General features: G+C 52.8%; 2 protein-coding genes across 15 annotated transcripts in view; one reads left to right on the top strand and one right to left on the bottom strand.

Annotated features, from left to right (window-relative positions):
• The window catches only part of HCN4 (hyperpolarization activated cyclic nucleotide gated potassium channel 4), a 150,225-nt gene extending 133,285 nt beyond the window's left edge, over positions 1-16,940 (top strand). For 2 of the 5 annotated variants that reach the window (XM_017816798.1, XM_017816797.1), the window contains one exon: positions 625-4,961. In XM_017816798.1, coding sequence (XP_017672287.1) covers positions 625-2,210 — 1,586 coding nt within the window. In that variant the 3' untranslated portion in view covers positions 2,211-4,961. Of the gene's footprint in view, positions 1-624; positions 4,962-5,315; positions 5,548-12,027; positions 12,173-15,389; positions 15,527-15,675; positions 15,688-16,836 lie in introns of those variants that run through there. The other 3 variants (XM_017816794.1, XM_017816795.1, XM_017816796.1) reach the window with 3 other exon arrangements.
• Positions 15,860-19,559, bottom strand: part of NEO1 (neogenin 1) — a 170,899-nt gene continuing 167,199 nt past the window's right edge. For all 10 annotated transcript variants that reach the window (XM_017816787.1, XM_017816783.1, XM_017816792.1 and 7 more), the window contains one exon: positions 15,860-18,592. In XM_017816787.1, the coding sequence (XP_017672276.1) occupies positions 18,576-18,592 (17 nt within the window). In that variant the 3' untranslated portion in view covers positions 15,860-18,575. The remainder of the gene's footprint in view (positions 18,593-19,559) is intronic.

Genomic DNA, 19,559 nt, shown 5'->3' with positions numbered 1-19,559 from the left:
CTGCAGGATGTCTGAGGGTCATACCTGGGCCAACTGAGCTTTTCCAGCACAGAAAGTCATAGAAGAGAATCACAGAATCATTAAGGTTGGAAAAGACCTCCAAGATCATCAAGTCCTTCTGTCCCTTGTTCACAGAGAAATTTCCTTGCAACTAAACCCACATATTTGACTCCAGAGTGAACAAGTCGCATGAGACAGATGAGAAAAGGGTGTGACTGAAGGAGAGTAACTGAAGACTTCACTGGACTTATATTCTTGAGGATTTATTCTCTTTTTTTTAAATGGAAGCTTAGATTGTGAGGTGCAAGATAGGACTCTTCCAGATCCATAAGCTTTGCTACCAGCCTGCCACACTTATCAAAAGTGGCTTTACTGTCTAACTAGGGATATGTGTCCTGTTGGGCTCAGTTTGATGGGATCTTGAGGTTATTCATACCACAAAAGCAGAAGATGTGATGTTTGTCATCTTGTTGCTGGAGCAGAGAGACTATGCACAGATCCCATGAGGACAGTGGAGGGGAGACAGTGCCAACAATTCGAGGGAAGTCTGGCAGGAAGCTTTGAGGAAGCCTCCCATGCTTTGACATCCCAGAATGACTCCTTCTCTCTTCACTTTCTCTACAGGCAAGAAGAATTCCATTCTGCTGCATAAAGTCCAGCATGACCTGAATTCGGGTGTTTTCAACTACCAGGAGAATGAGATCATCCAGCAGATCGTGCAGCACGACAGGGAGATGGCTCACTGTGCTCACAATGTCCAGGCCGCCGCCGCCGCCGCCTCCACACCCACCCCGGTCATCTGGACCCCGCTGATCCAGGCCCCCCTCCAGGCTGCAGCAGCCACCACGTCCGTGGCCATCGCCCTGACCCACCACCCCCGACTCCCCACAGCCATCTTCCGTCCGCCCGTGTCCGTCCTGGGCTCCCTGGGGCAGCAATCCAACCAGACTCCCAGGCAGCTGAAAAGATTTCAGTCCCTAATCCCATCGACCGGCCCCTCTGCCGTCGGCTCTCCCTCCAGTACTCCATCCCAGCTGCACACACCCGGAGCAGAAACCCCCTCGTCCTCTTCCTTCCACATCCAGCAGCTCGCAGGGTTCTCAGCTGCCGCCGGCTTAGGCCAGTTCCAGGTGGGATCCCCTCCAGGTGGCTCAAGCCAGCCAGGTTTGAGCAGCACCTCCTCGGTGGGACTGAGCCAGTTCCAAAATGCACCTTCTGGATCACCCTTAGGTGCAGCTCAGCCGGTGCAGCAGCAGCAGCAGCAGCAGCAGCAGCAGCAACAGCAGCAGCAGCAGCAGCAGCAGCAGCCAGCCCTTTCCAGCAGTGGATTTGGGCACTTCCAGCAAGCCACAACCAGCTCCCCATCGACGTCCCTCACCCAGCTCTCATCAAACTCACCCCCCAGTCTTCTCAACCAGTTCCAGCCAACCACCAGACCACTGCAGGGGGGACAGTTACAGCAGCTCTCGGGCAGTGGGACTTTGGGGGGAATGAATCACTTCCAACCCCCTCCTTCTTCCAACTCTCCATCCTCCAGCCTAAGCCAGCTGGCACAGGCCTCAGGTGGGCCGTCCTCAGGCCTGTGCCAAACACATCCAAGTGCATTAGGATCTTTAACTGGAACGATAGCCCAGCTCCACCAAGAACGGCCTCCCTTTGCCTCCGTGTCTCCACTACAACAGTCCGGTGTCGCCTCTCCCTGTTACACCCCTTCTGGCCTTAGTCCTCCCAGTCAGAGCCCAGTGGCAACAAGAACTTTCCAGAGTGGCCCTGCCGGGCCCACAGGCTCTCACGGCTCGCTGCTGCTGCCCCAGCCCGCCAGCCCCCCTCCGCAGATCCTGCAGGCCAAGGGCACGGCGCCGGTGCCGCCAGGACGGCTCAACCAGGACATCAAGCTGATCTCTGCTTCCCAGCCATCTCTGCCCCAGGAGCTGGCGCAGACACTGGGCCACAGTTCTCCTCATTCCTCTAGAGAATCTGTTTCTAGCTTCTCTCCTTTTCCTGGAGGAGGGACTGGACTTCTGGGGAAGCCTTGTAGCTCGATCCCCGGGCGTGTGACTTTGCCGCGGCAGATGTCCTCAGGGTCTTTGCCACACCCGCTGGTGTTCGGGGCCAGCGCTGCTCCTCTGACTGCTGGTGGGCGCAAAGAATCCATAGTGCTCACAGGGGATCTGGAGCCCGTCAGATCCAAACTGCCCTCCAATTTGTGAGGACTCCTCCCGAGAGCTGGTTATGTCAGCCCTGCAGTTCAGTTCCTGATGAGTTCATGAAACATTTTTTTTTCCCTTTCCTTCCCCCCCCACCCTCGCGCCCGCTTTGTTTTCTCCATTTCGTTTGTTTAGGTTTAACTGTGCTTAGAAACAAAGAAAAACACATGAAAAACAACAACAACAACAAAAAAAAAGAAGATAACCAGGTATTCTTAGAGCTATAGATTTTTGGTCACTTGATTTTATAGAATATTTTAATACATGGAACAAAAGGATATGAGCAAATTTAATCCAACGAGGTAACGCACAGGCGAGGCGTGTGCCTGAGCTGGAACATGTGAATGATCAGCCATAGAAGCCACCAAAAAAAGGTTTTCCTGTTGAGACAAAGATCCGAGGTTGACGTGGGCTGTAGGAGGTGACATCAGGTCAGGTCTGTAGCTGGTGTTTTAGGACAGCCCTGGTTGGCCTCAGCTGTGACCCTGGTCCGCAGCACCTGGTTCTGGGGGTCGTGGATGGCCCACTGTGAGCACCAGAAGGTGTCCCTTCTTCCCATGTTCCCTCCTGTGTTCAGATTGCAAAGCAAGCAAGAAGAGGGGGGAGTTTCATTATTCCAGACCCCTCTAGGGATTTCCCAAGGGCCAAGTTTTGGTTTGGACTCCACTTGAAGAAGATGAAGGTGACCAGCAGGTGGATGGGCCTCACTCAGATTGTCTCTTTCTGACTCCACTGATGCTCTGATGGGAACAAGGAGCAGTCCTTTGTAGGTCACAAGGAGGGCAGTGATTATCCCCTCTGTATTTTGTCATGGATGTGGGCAGTGGGAAAAATCTTGGCTCTGCCAGCACACCAGGCAGTGACCTCATCTGGCACAAAGGCCCAAACTTCAGCCTCTCCATGGTTTGGAAAGTGTGTGTGCAAAGCCAGGGGAGGGATGGAGAAGGAAAGCACTTGAACCTTCCCCTGTCACGTTACTGTCTCAGTGTCCATGGGCTGACTGCTTTGAAGAGAACTAGAAAAGGACTGAGCAGTGGGGTGCAGTCACCCCTGCCCTCCTCCTCCTCAGCCTAGAGGAGTTTGAGCTTTGAGGCACCCAGAGTAGTTCTGGTGCCCAGCCAAGAATCCTCCAGATTTGCAACTCTGTTTTCACCACTCACACCAGATTAGACCAGAGATTTGGCCAGCCATGGTCCGTGCTTCCCCCCTGCTGGGGGGTCCAAAATCCTGCGTTTGATTTCACCAGCAATAAGAGCTGCACCCGATGGGCTTTGGCCTGGCCCTGCAGCTGCAGCGTCACTGGACACACCTGGGGCCTGGCAGGCACCTGGAGCTGGAGTTTTTGGGCTCCCCTAAGGCAGTCAGAGTGGGATGAGGGCGTGAGGGGCCGCTGGGTGCACACTGAGAAGATGCAGCCTTTACCTCTAGAGTGAATGTCTCCTTTTCTGTTACTTTGATCCTTTCTCTGTTTCAGTTTTTCTTAGGCCAAGAGGTGTCTACACCTCACTGTAAGAGTCAGGTGCTCAACTTTTCTAACCCTTGTTAGAAAGACATCCAGCCTCCCTCTGTTTCCAGCTATCATGGGGTCCCCAGAGGGAAAGCAGGACTTCATGCAGCAGTGCCAAAAACTTATCCCAGTAATGATATAGGTCCTTCAAACTCCCTCTCTGACCTCCTCCCACCCCCAAAACACTGGCTGACAGTTGTTTTTTATACTGAATTGTTTGCAAACCTCTTTGACATGTGCCTGTATCTCGAATGTTGCTGCAGCATTCCTGGGCACTCCTGCTTCAACGTGCTTTGGTGGCTCAGAATTCAGATGTAATCAGCTTTGGTCTTCCTTAAAGGGTCAGGGGAACTCTAGAAATGTTTTTTCTACTAGCTACATACACCTATATATGTGTGAGTGTGTGTGGTGGGAGGGGTGCATGTGTGTGTGTGTGTGTGTTTGTATAGATTTTATATATCTATCTATATATACACACATGCTTTTATATATATAGTATAGTTATACACCTATGTAGTCTATTTATGCACACATGTAAGCACACACACACACACACACATTTATATATATATATATATATATCTCCTAGTTTTAAAATACATGTCGATTTTGACCCTCCTGTAGGACTGATTGGCAGGTGATAATTATAATCTATAGATCCTGCTTTTCCAAATATGTACAGGTTCATCTTGAAACAGGAATTGAAGCAGACTCACAGACCCTCTCATATTTTCAAAGGTATGAGGCAGTTCCTAAAAGGAAGACTCACAATATCCTTTTCAGTTTTCTACTTGGTTTAGCAAACTTTTTCCCCCATGTGCTGGAGGACCCCTAGAACGAGCATCTCGAGAGGCTGGGAGCTGAGTCTGGCTGTGGGGTGGGAAAGCAGGGGGGAAAGGTCTCCAGCCCAGCAATGCCAAGCCCTGCTCGATGGCTGTCCTGTGACTGCTGCACTGGTACTTGAATTCACCAGCCCCGTGGACACTCAGACAGGGGGGGCACAGGACCCCCGGGGCTGGCTCTGGCAGACGTGTGTTCCATCACCACTGCTGAACATCCTCCTTTGCTTTGTGTTTCACGGGGATCTCCTTTGGTTTCCCAGTTCTTAGCAGTGCAGTAGCCAATATTGAGTTATTCTGACTGGACCCCAGTCAACACTAGGCTTGTCTCAGTAGGTGGAACTATATTTATTATTATTATTATTATTATTATTATTATTATTACTACTACTGTTATTTTTGTTTTCTTTTGGGGGGAAGGGAGGGAAGAGTTCTAGGGGTGGGGTTTGCAATATAAAACACACAATAAAAACCTTAGTAAATAAAAACATGAAAAACCCATCCCTCTGACTTGCTGTCTGCTTTAAGTGGAGAACTTCAGGCAACATGAGATGAGGTTTAAAGAAGAAAAGTCCCTTGGGTGGAATTTCAGTCCTTTGCCTCACTTCTGTCTCTGTTTTCCTGATGTCTTCAGAGCTTTAGCAGCGTGTTGACCACCTCACATATTCTCATCTGAAGTCTGTGTTGAGCCATTGACCAGTAGAAGTGTAAAACTTTTGCCTACACTTGACTTTGTAACAGTTCAAGGGAGGAATCTGGTAGTTGTTTTGCAGATGTGTGTACGAAATCCTTCACGTTAATGGCAGACATGGCAACTCTGGCTGACTGAGATCCGTGGAGAAGGGCCCAAGGAGCAGGATGCAGATGTGAACAACCTGGAACAGGGACTGCCACAGGAAGCAGACAAAGCAGGGAGGAAGGAAGCAGCAGTTTCCAGGTCTCAGACTAAGGTGGATGGTGATGCCAAGGTCAGGAGCTGATGTATTTTAGGAACGTAAAAAGGCCTCAGCTCTCAGCTTTCATTTCACTCCTGCAATGCCCTCTCGGAGTCTGTGTCCAAACCCTCTCTGGGAAGTGACTCCTGCTGGGTCAGTTGTCGTGGTACTGGGGGAACCAGTGACACACCTTGGAGGCTGGTCTTTACCCTCCCAGAGCATTTCAACACTTGTGGCCACATCTCTGCTCCAGGCCATTGTGGTTCAGGGCAGCTTTTCCCTGACAGAGAAAAGCCCTGGCTCCGCTCTCTGTGGGAGCTGGAGGAAGCCCCATCCAGTGTAGAAAAGCACACTTGGAAAGGCTTGGCTGGTCTAGCAGGTGTTGGTGCCTCCTTGTCTTCCTGGGAGGAACTAAGACCACACTGGGATTTCATGATCTGGTTGTTGAGAGCAAACTCCTCAGGCACCACAGCCAAGTCACTGCCCATCAACAGGGCGGTTTGTCCACCCCTCACCACCCCCTGCCCTGCAGTGCCTGGAGAAGACCCTGGTGTGGGAGCTCAAAGTGGGAAAAAGGCAGGATCATCAGCTCTTGGGATTATTTCTCCTCTTGCCCAGTTGCAGTTTGGCCAGGGCTGTTGGTGGGAATTTCAGCCTTGTCTTGGGAAACTGTCCTGGACTGGCTGCCTACCCCACTCACCCTTTCCCCCAGAGAAGCAGGAGCAGTCTCCAGTTTTAGGAGAGAGGCAGGAACTCCCAGACTCACTGGACCCTGTGAGACATTTCAGGGTGTTGGACACAGTTCCTGGCAATGCTTTCCTGCAGGCACTGGAATTGTCTGGTCCCTGCACCAGCCAGCCTTAGACAGGAAGGGAAGTGATGCCAGAGCCGCAGGGAGGAGCAGGCTGAGGCTCAGCTCTTGGAAATGAGGGTTTTCTCCCCCCCTCACTGAGCTGTTTGGCGGTGAGGTTCATGGAGCACTGTGTGGGCAGCAGCCTGGCAGGACCCTGAGCCTTGTTCTCCAGTCACAACCGCCCTGAGAGAGACTCTGCAACACCCCTGATGTTCCCAGGAAACCTCACACTGGGGATGGGGTTGTGCATGCCCTGGCCGAGTCCTTTTTTATAATCTCTGTAAATTGAGGGAGTTTGTAGCCCTGGGCACAGGGCCGAGGAGCTCAGATGAGGCAGCAGGAACCCTACAAGGTACTCCTCTGAATACCCAAAACCAAAAGGGATTTGCACCTTTTTCCTCCTTGCTAGAGGAGTCATTGGTAAATTAGGAACTATCCCTTTAAAGAAATTAATGCATCATAGTATAGTGTATATTTTATTTAAAGTAAAGACAGCAGTGACAGCTTTGACTCCACCAGCCTCAGGGCCAAGCTTGTACCTGCCACCCAAGGCACTGCTGTGACAGTGAGACATGAGCTGCAAACCACGAGCTGTCCCTGTTACTCTGTGGGAGATGATCCCTTTGGGATGTGGAAGGTGTGCAGGTGATACCCCCGTTTATGGCCAAACCACAGTGTGTGAAAACAAATGAGGGAGTGGCTGTAGGGCTGGCACAGCCTGGGCAAGGTCACCCACTGCTGCCCCTCCACCCGCAGGCAGAGAGGTGACATCCCGCTGCTCATACCCCTGAAGGACTTTTCCAACACCTTGGGAATTCCCTGCTGCCAGAGCTGCAGCAAGTCACCCACCTGAGCTGCTCTGCAGCCACCCCCTGCAGACTGCAGAGAGCAGGAGTGGCTGAGGGGCCCCCAAACCTCCCCCTGGGACTGGAGACACAGCGAGGGGGGAGGAAGGTGAAGGCACAGTGTTCATTTCCTCATGTAGGGGGTGGGCAGAAATCTTTCCAGTCCAGCCATCTCTGCCAGCAGCCTGTCCCTCCCTGGGACAGGGATACAGAACTGGAGTACAGATCCCAGGGGAGGAAGGGATCTGTACTCCTGCTTCCATCCCAGGATGGAAGCAAATTCCTGGAGCCCAGGGAGGGAGAGGAGAGGGGCCAGGATTGGCTTCTCAACAGTGCTGGGCATCCTGCTTGGGCTGAAAGGCTGACCAGGAGTTTCTGCTTCCCATAGGAAGGGAGCCGGAGCCAGAGCTGGTGCCAGCATGGTCCCAGCACCTGATGAGGCAGGATCCTTCCCCTTGGAGATGATTTTCCCTGCCCAGCACTGGTGAGTGGCAGCCACGTCCCTGAGCCACAGAGAGGCTCAGCTGGGACATCAGCACTGTGTGGGTCCCAGGAGAGGGCAGGAAAAAGCCCATGCCAGGCCCCCAGGAGCCCAGTGCCAATGCTCTGTGCCAGACCAGGGGTAAAGCCCAGGAACTGGGATGTACTGGCATAAACAAGCAACCTCTTTTTGCTGGAGGCACTTTGATGCCACAAACTCCCTCCTCATTCACTACTGTCCCCTTGCAGGCAGTATCCCACCCCTGCAGCCCTGGCTGAGGTGACCTGTGGGCAGGGATGTGGCTGGCCCTTTCCCACTGCTGAGCTAAAGCTGGGCTCAGTAACTCCCCTCAGCAGTGGGAAGAGAAGCAGGACAGGGAAAGCAGCAGTTTGGTTTTGCCCTCAGGACCTGGAGATGGTTTTGCAGCAGCTTTTCATCACCTTGCAGTTCCTTGCTCACATTTCTCCCTTTCCCCACACAGAGGAATTCTCCTGTCACGATCCCAGGTTTTGTGTGTGCCTGTGCCCCTCCTTCCCTGCCCCCCCACCCCGGTTTCTAACCCAAGTCTACACCCAGAAACCTGCAGAAATTAAATCAATCTGCTTAGGCAAGTTGTGAGCAATGTGCTTGCAGAGGTGCAGCCTTGGCTGAATGCTGCTTTTCTGCAGGAGGGGACACCCAATGTCCCAGCCTCAGGTCATGGCTCAGCAGCACCTGTTTTTCAGCACAGACCAGCAGTGCTGAAGCCTGAGGTCCCAGATGCTCTCCCTGTTCAGGATGTTGGCTGGGAGGCCCCAGGGGGCATGACCCTGTCTCTGAGCTGCCTGCTCTCAGTGCCACCCTCCCCAGGGACCCTAAGGGGGAGCTGGGGGTCTGGCTGTGCTGGGATCAGAGCACAGTGCTGGGTCTTCCCATTGTCCCCAGTCCTGCTCTCTGGATGGGCAGGGTGTCTCCAAACCCGTCCCCTCAGTGCCTGATTTCTCCCTGTCGATAAAAAAGGGCTGAATTTTAACACCAGTGTCTGCACCTTGGTTTTGTCACGTCATTTGCAGAGGCCTCAGACATTCACTAATTCCTGCACACCTTTGCCTGAGCCCCACTTTGACTTTAGGCTCTGATTTTAATGGAGCTGAATATGGTGCCATCTACTATGGCAAATTAAGGGAAGAAAATCCTGACAGCTCTGCCATTTACAGCGGCAGGAAAGGAGATTGATTTTCTTTTAAGCAGCATTGCAACCAGCTGCCTCCAGCTTCCAGCTGACCCCAATCACAGCAGCCACTGTTCTGCTCAAGTCCCCCTTTTAGGAGGCACCTGATTAGAACAGACATTGAGTGAAGTCTCGCAGAAGAGGGAGATGCTCTTTTGTTTCGGTGCAGGAGACACAACAGCTTCCTAGGTTAAAACGGGAGCTGTAGCCCAGCAAGTGCCGGGCCTGCTGTAGGAATTCCGCTGGGTGACCTCTTGGCCTGGGCAGTGCAGGACCCGGCTCTCCCACCCTGCCCCCGGGAAGGGACTGGGAGCAGCCCGGAGCTGTCCCGCAGTGCCGGCCAGGAAGGCGTTAACAGCAGCTCCCGGTGCCACGTGTCTGAACGCCTTCCCCTCCCTGGGAAGCCGCTCTCCCTGAGTGTGCTGCAAATTAGAGAGCCCTTCAGGGTCATTTTCCCCCTCTTCCCTTTTATTTTGTGTTTTCGTACACCGCTTTGTTCGGCTCTGATGGGAATGGCCCGGGCTCGCCCACGCGGCTGGCACAGCCCCTCCGGAGGAGACACGTGCTGTCCCCTCCGCCCTGCCGGGGCCCTGGGGGTGGCCGTGGCTCTCGGGTGTCCTGTCCACCCGCTGCAGCCCCAGGGTGGTGTCCGTCCCTGTCGGCTCCTCTGCAAGGCTCAGGGCTGACTGGGGCCGCTCCAGCCCCCAGGGATCTGGGAGCTGCTCCCTGCTATTGCTGATGCTCCAGTTGGCCCAGCTGCCTCCCCATCTTGGGAATAGCTCCATGGGGTGGGGGTACAGCCCATCCAGGTGCTGCTGGAGCAAACCCACCAGAGCCGGAAAGGCCGAATGGACTCGTGGGAGCAGTGATTTCTTGCTCTTAGGAGGAAAGATACAGGACAAGGCTCCGGTGCTGCTCCTTTGTAAGCAATTCCTGCTTTCCCCCCTCCTCCCAGGAGCAGCCTGGATGTATTGCTAGGAACACGGGACCCCTCCTGGGGAGAGAGGGGGCACGGTGTTGGATCAGGACAGTGCTCATGGCTGCACTGCCAGGCAGGAACACTGTCCTGAGGGATTATTAACCCTTTCCCTGCTGCCTCATGTTTCATGGCAAAGGTTTCAGTGTCAGGACAACTTGGTATTTTCATGTCCCTGCAATCTTTGCGCTCCTGGAAAGGCTGTGGAACTGAGGACATACACACTTAGCTCTATGAAGGTGCTCTGCCAGGGCTGCAGATACTGCAGGGAGACCTGGGGACACAACACACACATTTTTAGCTTCCTGTCCCCAGCAAAGTGGTCTCCAAAACCATAGAGTTTGGTTCAAGTAGTATGAAAACAGGCAGACACCAGCCTTGGGCACTCAGGAATATCCTCTGAGAGCCCATGAGTCACAAGCCCTGGGACTCAGCACCCAGTTCTAGTTTGTCCTGGTGCTATTCTTTGCTTGATGGGTTTTACTAGATCCCAGCAGATCTCACAGCTCCAAAAGCAACCATGGTTGGGAACGATGTCCCCACTCCAGCCCTCGTCCCATGGACACTCCACTGCAGCAACCAAAGCCCAGCTTTGCCCAGGGTGGGCAGAGCAGCCCCAGCCCTGAGCAGCTGGTGGGGCACTCAGGTGATGCCCATAATGGGGGCCCTGATTGGGGGTGAAGATGGGAAGCACCTGGGGAGGGTGGGGCACAGGGGCAGGGTCTAGTGTGACCTCTTCCAGTCCTTGCAGCAAACAGCAGCTTTCTCTAGGTCTGCATAGGTAATAGGGGTGGTGGGGATTTTGGGGTGGCTTCTTACTTTAAGCCCACTTTTTGAGGGATGCTGGTGGTCCTTCTAATTCCTGGCTGCTGGGAGCAGCTGTGGGGAAAGGCTGAGCCCTGGCTCTGTGCTCCCAGTCCACACTGGGCACTCTGCCCCCTGGACATGGCTGCCCTGGGAGGTGGTGTGGGGGATGTGGTTGGAGTGGAAGGTTCTGGAAGGTGCTGTGTGTTGGTACCTGGGCTGTGTGCCATGTCTTTGGGGTCCCCTCCATGCCCACAGGTTTGGGGCCAGGACAGGGCAGCATTTCCCCCCCAGCCCCATGTCTGGGCATGCCTTATCCTTTTTGGCTTCCCCACCTTCCCTGCACTTCCAGCCCCACTTTCCCAGCACTGGCTGCACCAGCCGAGTTTTTTTCCTGTTTTTCCCAACTGGGAAGAACCACCCCAGTTATCTGTGCTGGTGCCCAGACCTGGGCAAGGGAGGGCAGCAAATCCATAGGGATCCAGGAGGGAATGCAGCCATGGAAGCCCCTGTGAAGCACCTCCTTGTGCCTCCAGCCTGGTCTCCGGGGCATGGGGATGCTGTGAGGGCTGTGTGGTTCTTCGGAAGGGGATGGAGAAACCTGAAGGAGCAGCCAAGGGGTGAAAGTGGGGAGGGCAGGATATGGTCCAGCTGCTGGGGGACAGCCCTCGAGGTTGGGGGGTGCTGGGAGAGGGCACCATATGGGAGTGATGGAAAGCCCTTGAGAAGGTTTCCCTGGTAGCTGCTCAGTGCCCTTCTCCAGCGACAGGGATTTTTTGTTTCCAGGCTCCACATCCTTACGGCAGACAGATTGATGGGATCGGTGTGGGAGCAGGGATGTGCCTGATAAAGCAGCAGCAGCTGCCAGGGAAACCCCTGTGCGGGAGGGAGCTCCGGCCCCGCCGTCCTCCGCAGAGCCGGGATGGATGGAGCGGATGCTGTTACCATGGCGACGGTGCCCACCGAGGACAGATGGGCTCTGGTGTTTTCCTCACGCGCAGAGATAACAGGATCCGAGAGGATGCTGTCGGGAACGCAGCCATCCCTGGTTTCCGTGGGGAAGCCCCTCTCCGGGCTCTCCCTGGCCAGGGCACAGGGCGTGTGTCTGATCACAAACCCGGGTCCAGCAGCCCCCCCGGGTGCTGCCGGGTGTTGCCCCCTCCCCAGTCCCCCTGTCCTGCTGCAGGATGGGACCTGGGGGTCGGCCTTAGCAGCGGCCTCGTGCTCCCTTTGAAAGGGTCCTGAGGGGGTCTGAACTCAGGTCAGGGTTTTCCAACACCTCTGCCTGGATGCTCCAGCTCTGTCAGGACCCACCAGCCAGGGACAACTACTGAAGTCACTAATGGGGTTTCTCTTTCTTTTCCCCTCAGCTTTGCAGCCCAGGACTGAAGACCCCACCTCATCTCTAGGGGAAGATGAAGTTACAGGAGGTGGAGGCACTGACAGCCAACCTAAAATGAAAAAGGGACACAGCCTGTGGCAGCCCAGCCTTGCCCTGCCTGCAGCCTGCTGAGGGTGAGTCCTGCTGATCTGGATTAAGTTCATGTGTGATGATTTTATTGCCACATCTCTGCGTGCCTCGTTTAACTCTCCCAGGCTTACCCATGCTGGGGCTGCTGCAGGAGGCTGTGACCAGGGGGGTGTGGGGCAGGAGGCTGTGACCAGGGGTGTGTGGGGCAGGAGGCTGTGACCAGGGGTGTGTGGGGCAGGAGGCTTTGCCCAGGGGTGTGTGGGGCAGGAGGCTGTGACCAGGGGTGTGTGGGGCAGGAGGCTGTGACCAGGGGTGTGTGGGGCAGGAGGCTTTGCCCAGGGGTGTGTGGGGCAGGAGGCTGTGACCAGGGGTGTGTGGGGCAGGAGGCTGTGACCAGGGGTGTGTGGGGCAGGAGGCTTTGCCCAGGGGTGTGTGGGGCAGGGACAGGGCTCTGCAGCCCCTGGAGCAGCAGCACCTCCCATTCCCAAGGCTGCACTGGTGTCACTGGTGCATCTGTGCTTGAACTGGCCCCGTGACCAACTCAGAGCACCTACCTGAGGGGGGGATGTCCTGAGACAGCCTGCCTGGGGAACAGGGCTTCCTCCTAAGGAATTATCAAGGAAAATCAGCATTTGCTCCAAGTTTCAGCCCTGTGGGAGTCAGATTTCATGGACACTGTGCCTGTGGAGAGGGAGAGCTGGAGGAAAGGCAGTGAGTGCTGGAAGAAGGCTGGGAAACAGGAGCTGAAATTGGGAAGCAACCAGGAAAAGTTGATTCTTGGTTACCAAAGGACAGGGAGCAGGTTATTGTCCTAGTGCAGCTGCTTCCAGCCCTGTGGAGGTACCTGTGCAGGGTCAGAGAGTCACTCTCAGCTGGTGAAGAACACCTTTCCTCACAGCAAGGGGGTCCAACAGCATTCTAATAGGCTGAAGGCTTTTTTTCTCCCCCTCTTTGGATTTTAGTCTGTCTCCCTGGCACCCTTTGGCTTTCAGGCTTTCCCTGCCTTTTCACAAGGCTGAATTTGTGGATGTTTTCCACTCTTTCTCTTCTATATGCGTGTTCTCATGGACACTTTTCCACATTGTGCCTGCCAAGGGCTGACTTTCCTTTTCCAAATCTGCTGCTCCTGCTGCTGCCTCTGCCCTGTCAGCCCTGCATGTGATGTCTGTCCCCTGGATTTCCAGGGAGCAGCACTCTGGAGAGCTGGGAAGCTCCTCTGGAGGCAGGAATTTTGCTGTGTCTGCTTTTGGAAGGTTCTAGAGAGGCACTCTGCAGCTCAGAGCTTGGCTTAGAAAAGTCCCACAGCTGATACTGTGTAGTGAGGGGAGATGTGTAACCTGGCTGGAGCCTGTGTTGGATTAGGAGAGCCCTGATCCCACAGAAACAGGCTGGGAGAGCTGGGGGTGTTCACCTGGAGAAGAGAAGGCTCCAGGGAGAGTCCCTTCCAGAGCCTAAAGGGGCTCCAGGAGAGCTGGAGAGGGACTTGGGACAAGGGATGGAAGGACAGGCTAAGGGGGAATGGCTTCCCACTGCCAGAGGGCAGGGATAGATGGGATATTGGGAAGGAATTGTTGGGTGTGAGGGTGGGGAGGCCCTGGCACAGGTTGTCCAGAGAAGCTGTGGCTGCCCCATCCCTGGAAGTGTTGAAGGCCAGGTTGGACAGGGCTTGGAGCAACCTGGGCTGGTGGAAGGTGTTGCTGCCCATGGCAGGGGGTGGAAGGAGATGAGCTTTAAGTTCCTTCCTAAACCCAAACCATTCTGGGCCCCTATGAAAAGTTGTAATGGTTAATATTTTTGGCAAAGGCTGTTGAGTTACATCCTGTCGAGCCCCTGCAGGATTGCTTTTATTGAGATGAATGTGGTTTAAATCCAGCCTCAGTTCATGTGGAGATGGATGGCTGCTCTTAATGGGAAAAAGCCTGCAAGTGTTGCACCAATTTATTGCAGGTGTTTGAGGCAGCCCCTTCCTTCTGTGTTGGGAGCCACAGCGCTGGCAGGGAAAGCCAGAGCCAGGCGTGGAAAAGGTGTAATTTGCAGCTCGAGTTCTTCCCTGAGCTGCCGCTGAGGAGCAGCAGCGCTAACGCGAGGCTCCTCAGCAGCGATTCCCTTCCAGGCGGCTGCAGCTCCGTGCGGGCTCCGTGTGAGCTGCAGCCTTTCACCAGCGAGTCACCGCTGCCATCTGGTGTCCCCGGGCTGTGCCACAGCCCTGTGACATGAACAGCAGGTGTCACCTGTCACCTGCCTCAGAACGGCACAAACCCACCCTCTGTCAGCCGGACTGACGGGCAGAGCAGCACCGGGAGTTATCTCCACTGGCCAGCGAGATAAACTCACTTTATATCGTAGAACCTGGAGCACGAGTGCTGTGAGGGGCGGCTGAGGGAGCTGGGGAGGCTCAGCCTGGAGAAAAGGAGGCTCAGCCTGGAGAAAAGGGGGCTCAGCCTGGAGAAAAGGAGGCTCAGCCTGGAGAAAAGGAGGCTCAGCCTGGAGAAAAGGAGGCTCAGCCTGGAGAAAAGGAGGCTCAGGGGGGACCTTCTCGCTCTGCAACTCCCTGACAGGAGGGGAGCCGGGTGGGGGTCGGGCTCTGCTCCCAGGGAACGAGGGACAGGAGGAGACGAAACAACCTCAAGCTGTGCCAGGGGAGGTTCAGGTTGGACATCGGGGAATTTCTTCCTGGAAAGGGCTGTCAGGCATTGGAAGGGGCTGGCCAGGGAGGTGGTGGAGTCCCCACCCCTGGAGGTGTCCGAGGAATGACTGGGCATGGCACTGAGTGCTCTGGGCTGGGGGACAAGGTGGGGATGGGGCACAGGGTGGAGTCGCTGACCTTGGAGGTCTTTTCCAACCTCAGTGATTCCATGTGAACCCCAGAATGGTTTGGGTTGGAAGGGACCTTAGAGCTCATTTCATTCCAACCCCTGCCATGGGCAGGGACACCTTGCTCAGAGCTCAAGGTCAGTAAATAGAGGGCAGGGTTTTAATCTGCCTGTCTGTGTCCTGGCTGTGCCTTGGGACACTCCCAATGCCTTTGCTCCCCATTTCTCCTCCCCTGGACACATCCCTGCACAGCCCCCAGCTCTGGCATGGCTGTGACATCCCTGCCCAGCTGCAGGTCCTGGCTCCCCTTCAGGAGGATTTGGGAGTCCCTTCCCACCCGAGACATCAGTGTGGGGGGCACAATTTAATGGGTAAACAGAGAGATCTGATGAACAACGAGGGGAGCAGGGGCTGTAAAGCCTGCAGGAGCATAATTCCTGTTTGCAGGGGTCAGGATGATGCTCCCAAGGACACGAGTGACCGGGAAAGTGGCTGATGACCAGTGGGAGTCCCCAGTATGAGAGGAGGAGGCTGGAGTCAGCACGAGGGGAGCAACACGGATACCCATCGCTGTACTTCAAAAGGTACAGACAAAGCACTCTATTCCATGATTATAGTATTATTTTTCATTATTTACCAGTTTATTAAGGCTACTAAATGTCCTTCCCCTGATGTGAACCCCTTCCTTCTCTACTTGCTTATTAAAAGGTGGTATTTTTTACCTTTGAAATAGAAGGAAGGCAGAGGTTACATGTTCAGTGTCTGCACAAAGATTGAGGGAGAGTAACAATTTTCCTCTTCCTTCTCTGGAGGACACAACTTACCAACCCACAGCAACAAAAAGGGCAAGTAAAATTCCAAACCTGGTCCCTGTATCGATTAGGAATAATTAAACAAACTCTCCAAGCAGCCCAGAATTTGATTGGATTAAAAAAAGTGTATTGGATGTCCAATACCAAATAATAAACATGAAGTTATTAAAAAAAGCCATAGAGGATACAGCAAATACTACAGAAAAGCAAAAAAAAAAAATTGTACAGAAAGGTCGACGTCTACAGCAGCCCTCAAAATTATTCTACATGAGAATCATAAAACAATATACAGGTTTGGTTCTTTTTTCCCCAAATGTCTGAGGGAAGCTGTCACTCAACAGCTTGACTATGACACTACAAGGATACACAATGTTCCAAATTTAAAATCACAGGATATGTAAGAAAACGTAGCATTAAAATGTGAAAAAGTGCAATACAGATTGTACACTGAATTGAATAAATGTTTTTTTTCTTTTTTTTTTCAGTTTAACCTTAAAAAACCAACTTTGAACAGTTGTTTTATCATTAAAAATATTCCCCCTCCCCAAATTCAATGACAATATTAACATTCATGGTGTTATACATAAGGAATATTCACAAAGACCCCCCCCCAGCCAGGAATACTGTGTTTGTAGGATGGTATTTCTTTGGGTACAGGTAAAAAATAGGCAAAGGAAAAGGTTCACACCCTCCTTCCAGGTCAGGGTGTGCATTTTTATTCTTTAAACACATATTCTGTAGCTTATTTTGCCCTGAATTGTACTGATTAAAAGTCCAAACATCAGTTATCCAGGTGGCCTACAGTGCCCCAATTAATTTGATTCCCTCCCCTCCCTCAAAGAATAAATAAAGGCAGGAAATGTCCCAGAAATGACAACACAGAGTCCAGGAAAAGAAAGGAAGTGACACTACAGCACCATCCCAGCTGCTCTCCAGGTGATTCCATGGCTCTCCCCTCTCTTGGAGACGAGAAGCTTTAGTTCAGTTCAGTGGGGAACAAAGTAAAAGCAGCAGAACTCCTGTTTGTTACTGGAGCTGCAGCAGTTCCAGCATTCCCTCCTGCTGTTCCTGCATTCCCACAGGCCCAGCCCTGGCAGAGCCACAGCAGGGTCCCCAAAACACCCAGACCTGCCTGTCCCCGAGATCCCAAATCCCAGGAGGAACAGATTCCCCTGTGAACCAGCAGTAAGTTGGAGTTTCCTTTTGTTCTGGCAGTGGAATTGCACACGAGTTCATCAGGCACCTGGGGGTGGGTTTGGTTACTTTACTGAGCTGCAGCCCCTTTCCAGGGAAGGGCAGAGCCAGGCAATCACACATGGAGAAAAGGAAAACCCTTGTCCTTCCCTTTGACCTTCCCTTCCTTTCCAGACAGATGTGTGAACAGCACCTGAGTCACTAATACTGGTTTTCTTTTTACATGGTTTTCCAAAGTGTAAAAAAATACATTTTTGCCTTGTTTTTGTCTCTGGGGAACACTCCAGAGCTGGCCCTTGTTTGAGTGGCCCGGGATGGAGACACTGCACTGGGGCTGGACGTGCTGCTGTGGGCAGGGAGTGTTCCCACAGGCAGGATGTGGTGTGTGGGGATGGAAGGGCCCCAGCTCTCTCCTTCTGGGAGCCCAGGGAGCTCCACCCCAGCCCTGGGGCCTGTGCTGAGCCCTCACTCTGCACTTGCAAGGTTCATGATGCATCTTTAGCTAACAACAACAAAACAGTTGCCAAAATAAGCTGCATGTAGTGTCATCTAAGCAAAAGGAACCCCAATTTACAGGAGGAAGTTCTGGCAATGTTTCTAAATGAGACTCTCACTGCAGTTCAGTGACCAGAGACACAGTGATGCTAAAGGGACAAGGAAGGACGTTACAGAAGATGCTTCGTGTTCTTCAGTCTTTCCAGTCACTGGAGAAAGACATGAAAACAACAGGAATGACCCCTCCCCCTGGACCCCCTCCCCTTCCCCAGCTACTTTCCCCCCCACTCAAAATATTGAAACTGCACAAAAAGCGACAAACAAGCCTTTCAAATTACATTTCAATTCAAACAGACTGGTAATCTCACAGTGATGAGAGGAGAAAGTCAGGCTTTTAATAATTATAATATAAAAATAATAAAAAAAGCTTACAAAGAGCAGTGCAGCATCCCAAAAGGCCATGGATTAACTGCCAGAAGGGGACGTAGTTGTACGCAGAATAAAAAACAAAACAGAACAACCCACACTGGCAATGAATTTCCATACACAATAGAACAAGCAGTCAAACCTCAGCCTAGGCTGTGGAAAACAACAGTTTCTCCCTTTTTTTTTTTTTTAATTACAATATTTTTTTCCTTTTTATAAAAAAAGATAAAATAAAAACACAAATAAAATTGTACATAAATGCCAATGTCCAACACTGAAAAGGCAGGGCAATCACACCACTGAGACAAAACCTGACCAGAACAAAACTAACGGCGAGTCCGTTTGCTTTCCTTGTGTCTGGAGTCCAGCCTGGTGTGTCCCAGCCCGCCCGGCCCACAGGGGACTGGAATTCACAGGGCCAAGACTTCACTGCAGGACGGTGACACACAGGTCCCCTCTGGTTGGTTCCTCTCCTTCCCACATTGCTCTCATGTGCTGTCCCTCTTTCTGGTTTGTTGTTTGTTTTTTTTTTTCTCTTTTTTTTCCTTTTTTTTTTTTTTCCTCTGTACAATTCCTTGCGTTCCAAGGCTGAGTCCCACGACTTGCGGAGCGGTTTGGAGTCATGTCCCGGGGAGGTGGTCACGCCGTGGTGATGGCATTGAGGTCCTTCATCAGTCCTTCCAGGTGGGCCATCTCTTTGGTCAGCTCATCCGGCTCGTAGGTCTGGGGAGAGGGAGAGGGTTACTACAGGGGCCTTGGCTCTCCTTAGGGAGGAACAGGACAGGAAACACAGAGGAATGGTCAGGGACTGCTGTGGGATACGGCTCTGACTCAGGAATAACCACACATAGATTGGATTTAGCCACAGTTACAGGAATTAATAACTTGAAAGAACACTCTAAGGAGTGGCTGGAGCTGTGCCAGGGGAGGTTTAGGTTGGATAGTAGGAAAAGGTTCTTCCCTCAGAGGGTGGTTGGGCACTGAACAGGCTCCCCAGGGCAGTGGGCACGACCCCAAGGCTGCCAGAGCTCAAGGAGGGTTTGGACAATGCTCTCAGGGACAGGGACTGATGATCCTTGTGGGTCCCTTCCAGCTCAGCATATTCTATTCTTTGATTCTATTTTCAGTGCAGCTCTTTGGGCAGTTGTGATGCAGAGTCCCACTGAATAAACCATGATCAGCTGATCTGTTTTCCTTGTCTCAATCCCTGAAGGGAACAGCTGCCTTTCAACCAGAGTAGGCAGTTTAGAAAAGTCTTCCCAGCTTAACCGGAAAGCAGGTCAAAGGAATCATCTCAAAAGAAATGTTTTGAGAATCGTTACCCTCCCTGAAATCACAGTGTCTTAGGCTCAGAGGTCCAGTTTCAGCTGCACTGATGAGCCATCACCTCTGTGATCAGTGCCTGTGTGCAGACACACCACCAACCACGGCAGCTCCAAACCTTTTCTGACCAAGTCCTTCCCAGTTCTGTGCAGTTTTCAACCCTGACCCTGCTCTCACTTCCTTTCCTTCTAGAGACAAACCTTCTCCTAATTTAAATGGCAATGAACTTCCAGTTTATCCAACATCTGGACTGTACCAGAAAAGTCATCCCTGCCCTGGGTCCAACACGTTATCTGACAATGATAAACAGCAGCAGCTGAAAGTAAACTCATTCCTACAGGCTCTCATAAAAAAATAGAGTTAATTC

Source organism: Lepidothrix coronata, unplaced genomic scaffold, assembly GCF_001604755.1.
Source record: "Lepidothrix coronata isolate B3197 unplaced genomic scaffold, Lepidothrix_coronata-1.0 Scaffold58, whole genome shotgun sequence".
NCBI classification, from domain to species: domain Eukaryota; kingdom Metazoa; phylum Chordata; class Aves; order Passeriformes; family Pipridae; genus Lepidothrix; species Lepidothrix coronata.
This window is presented reverse-complemented; position numbering and strand designations above follow the sequence as displayed.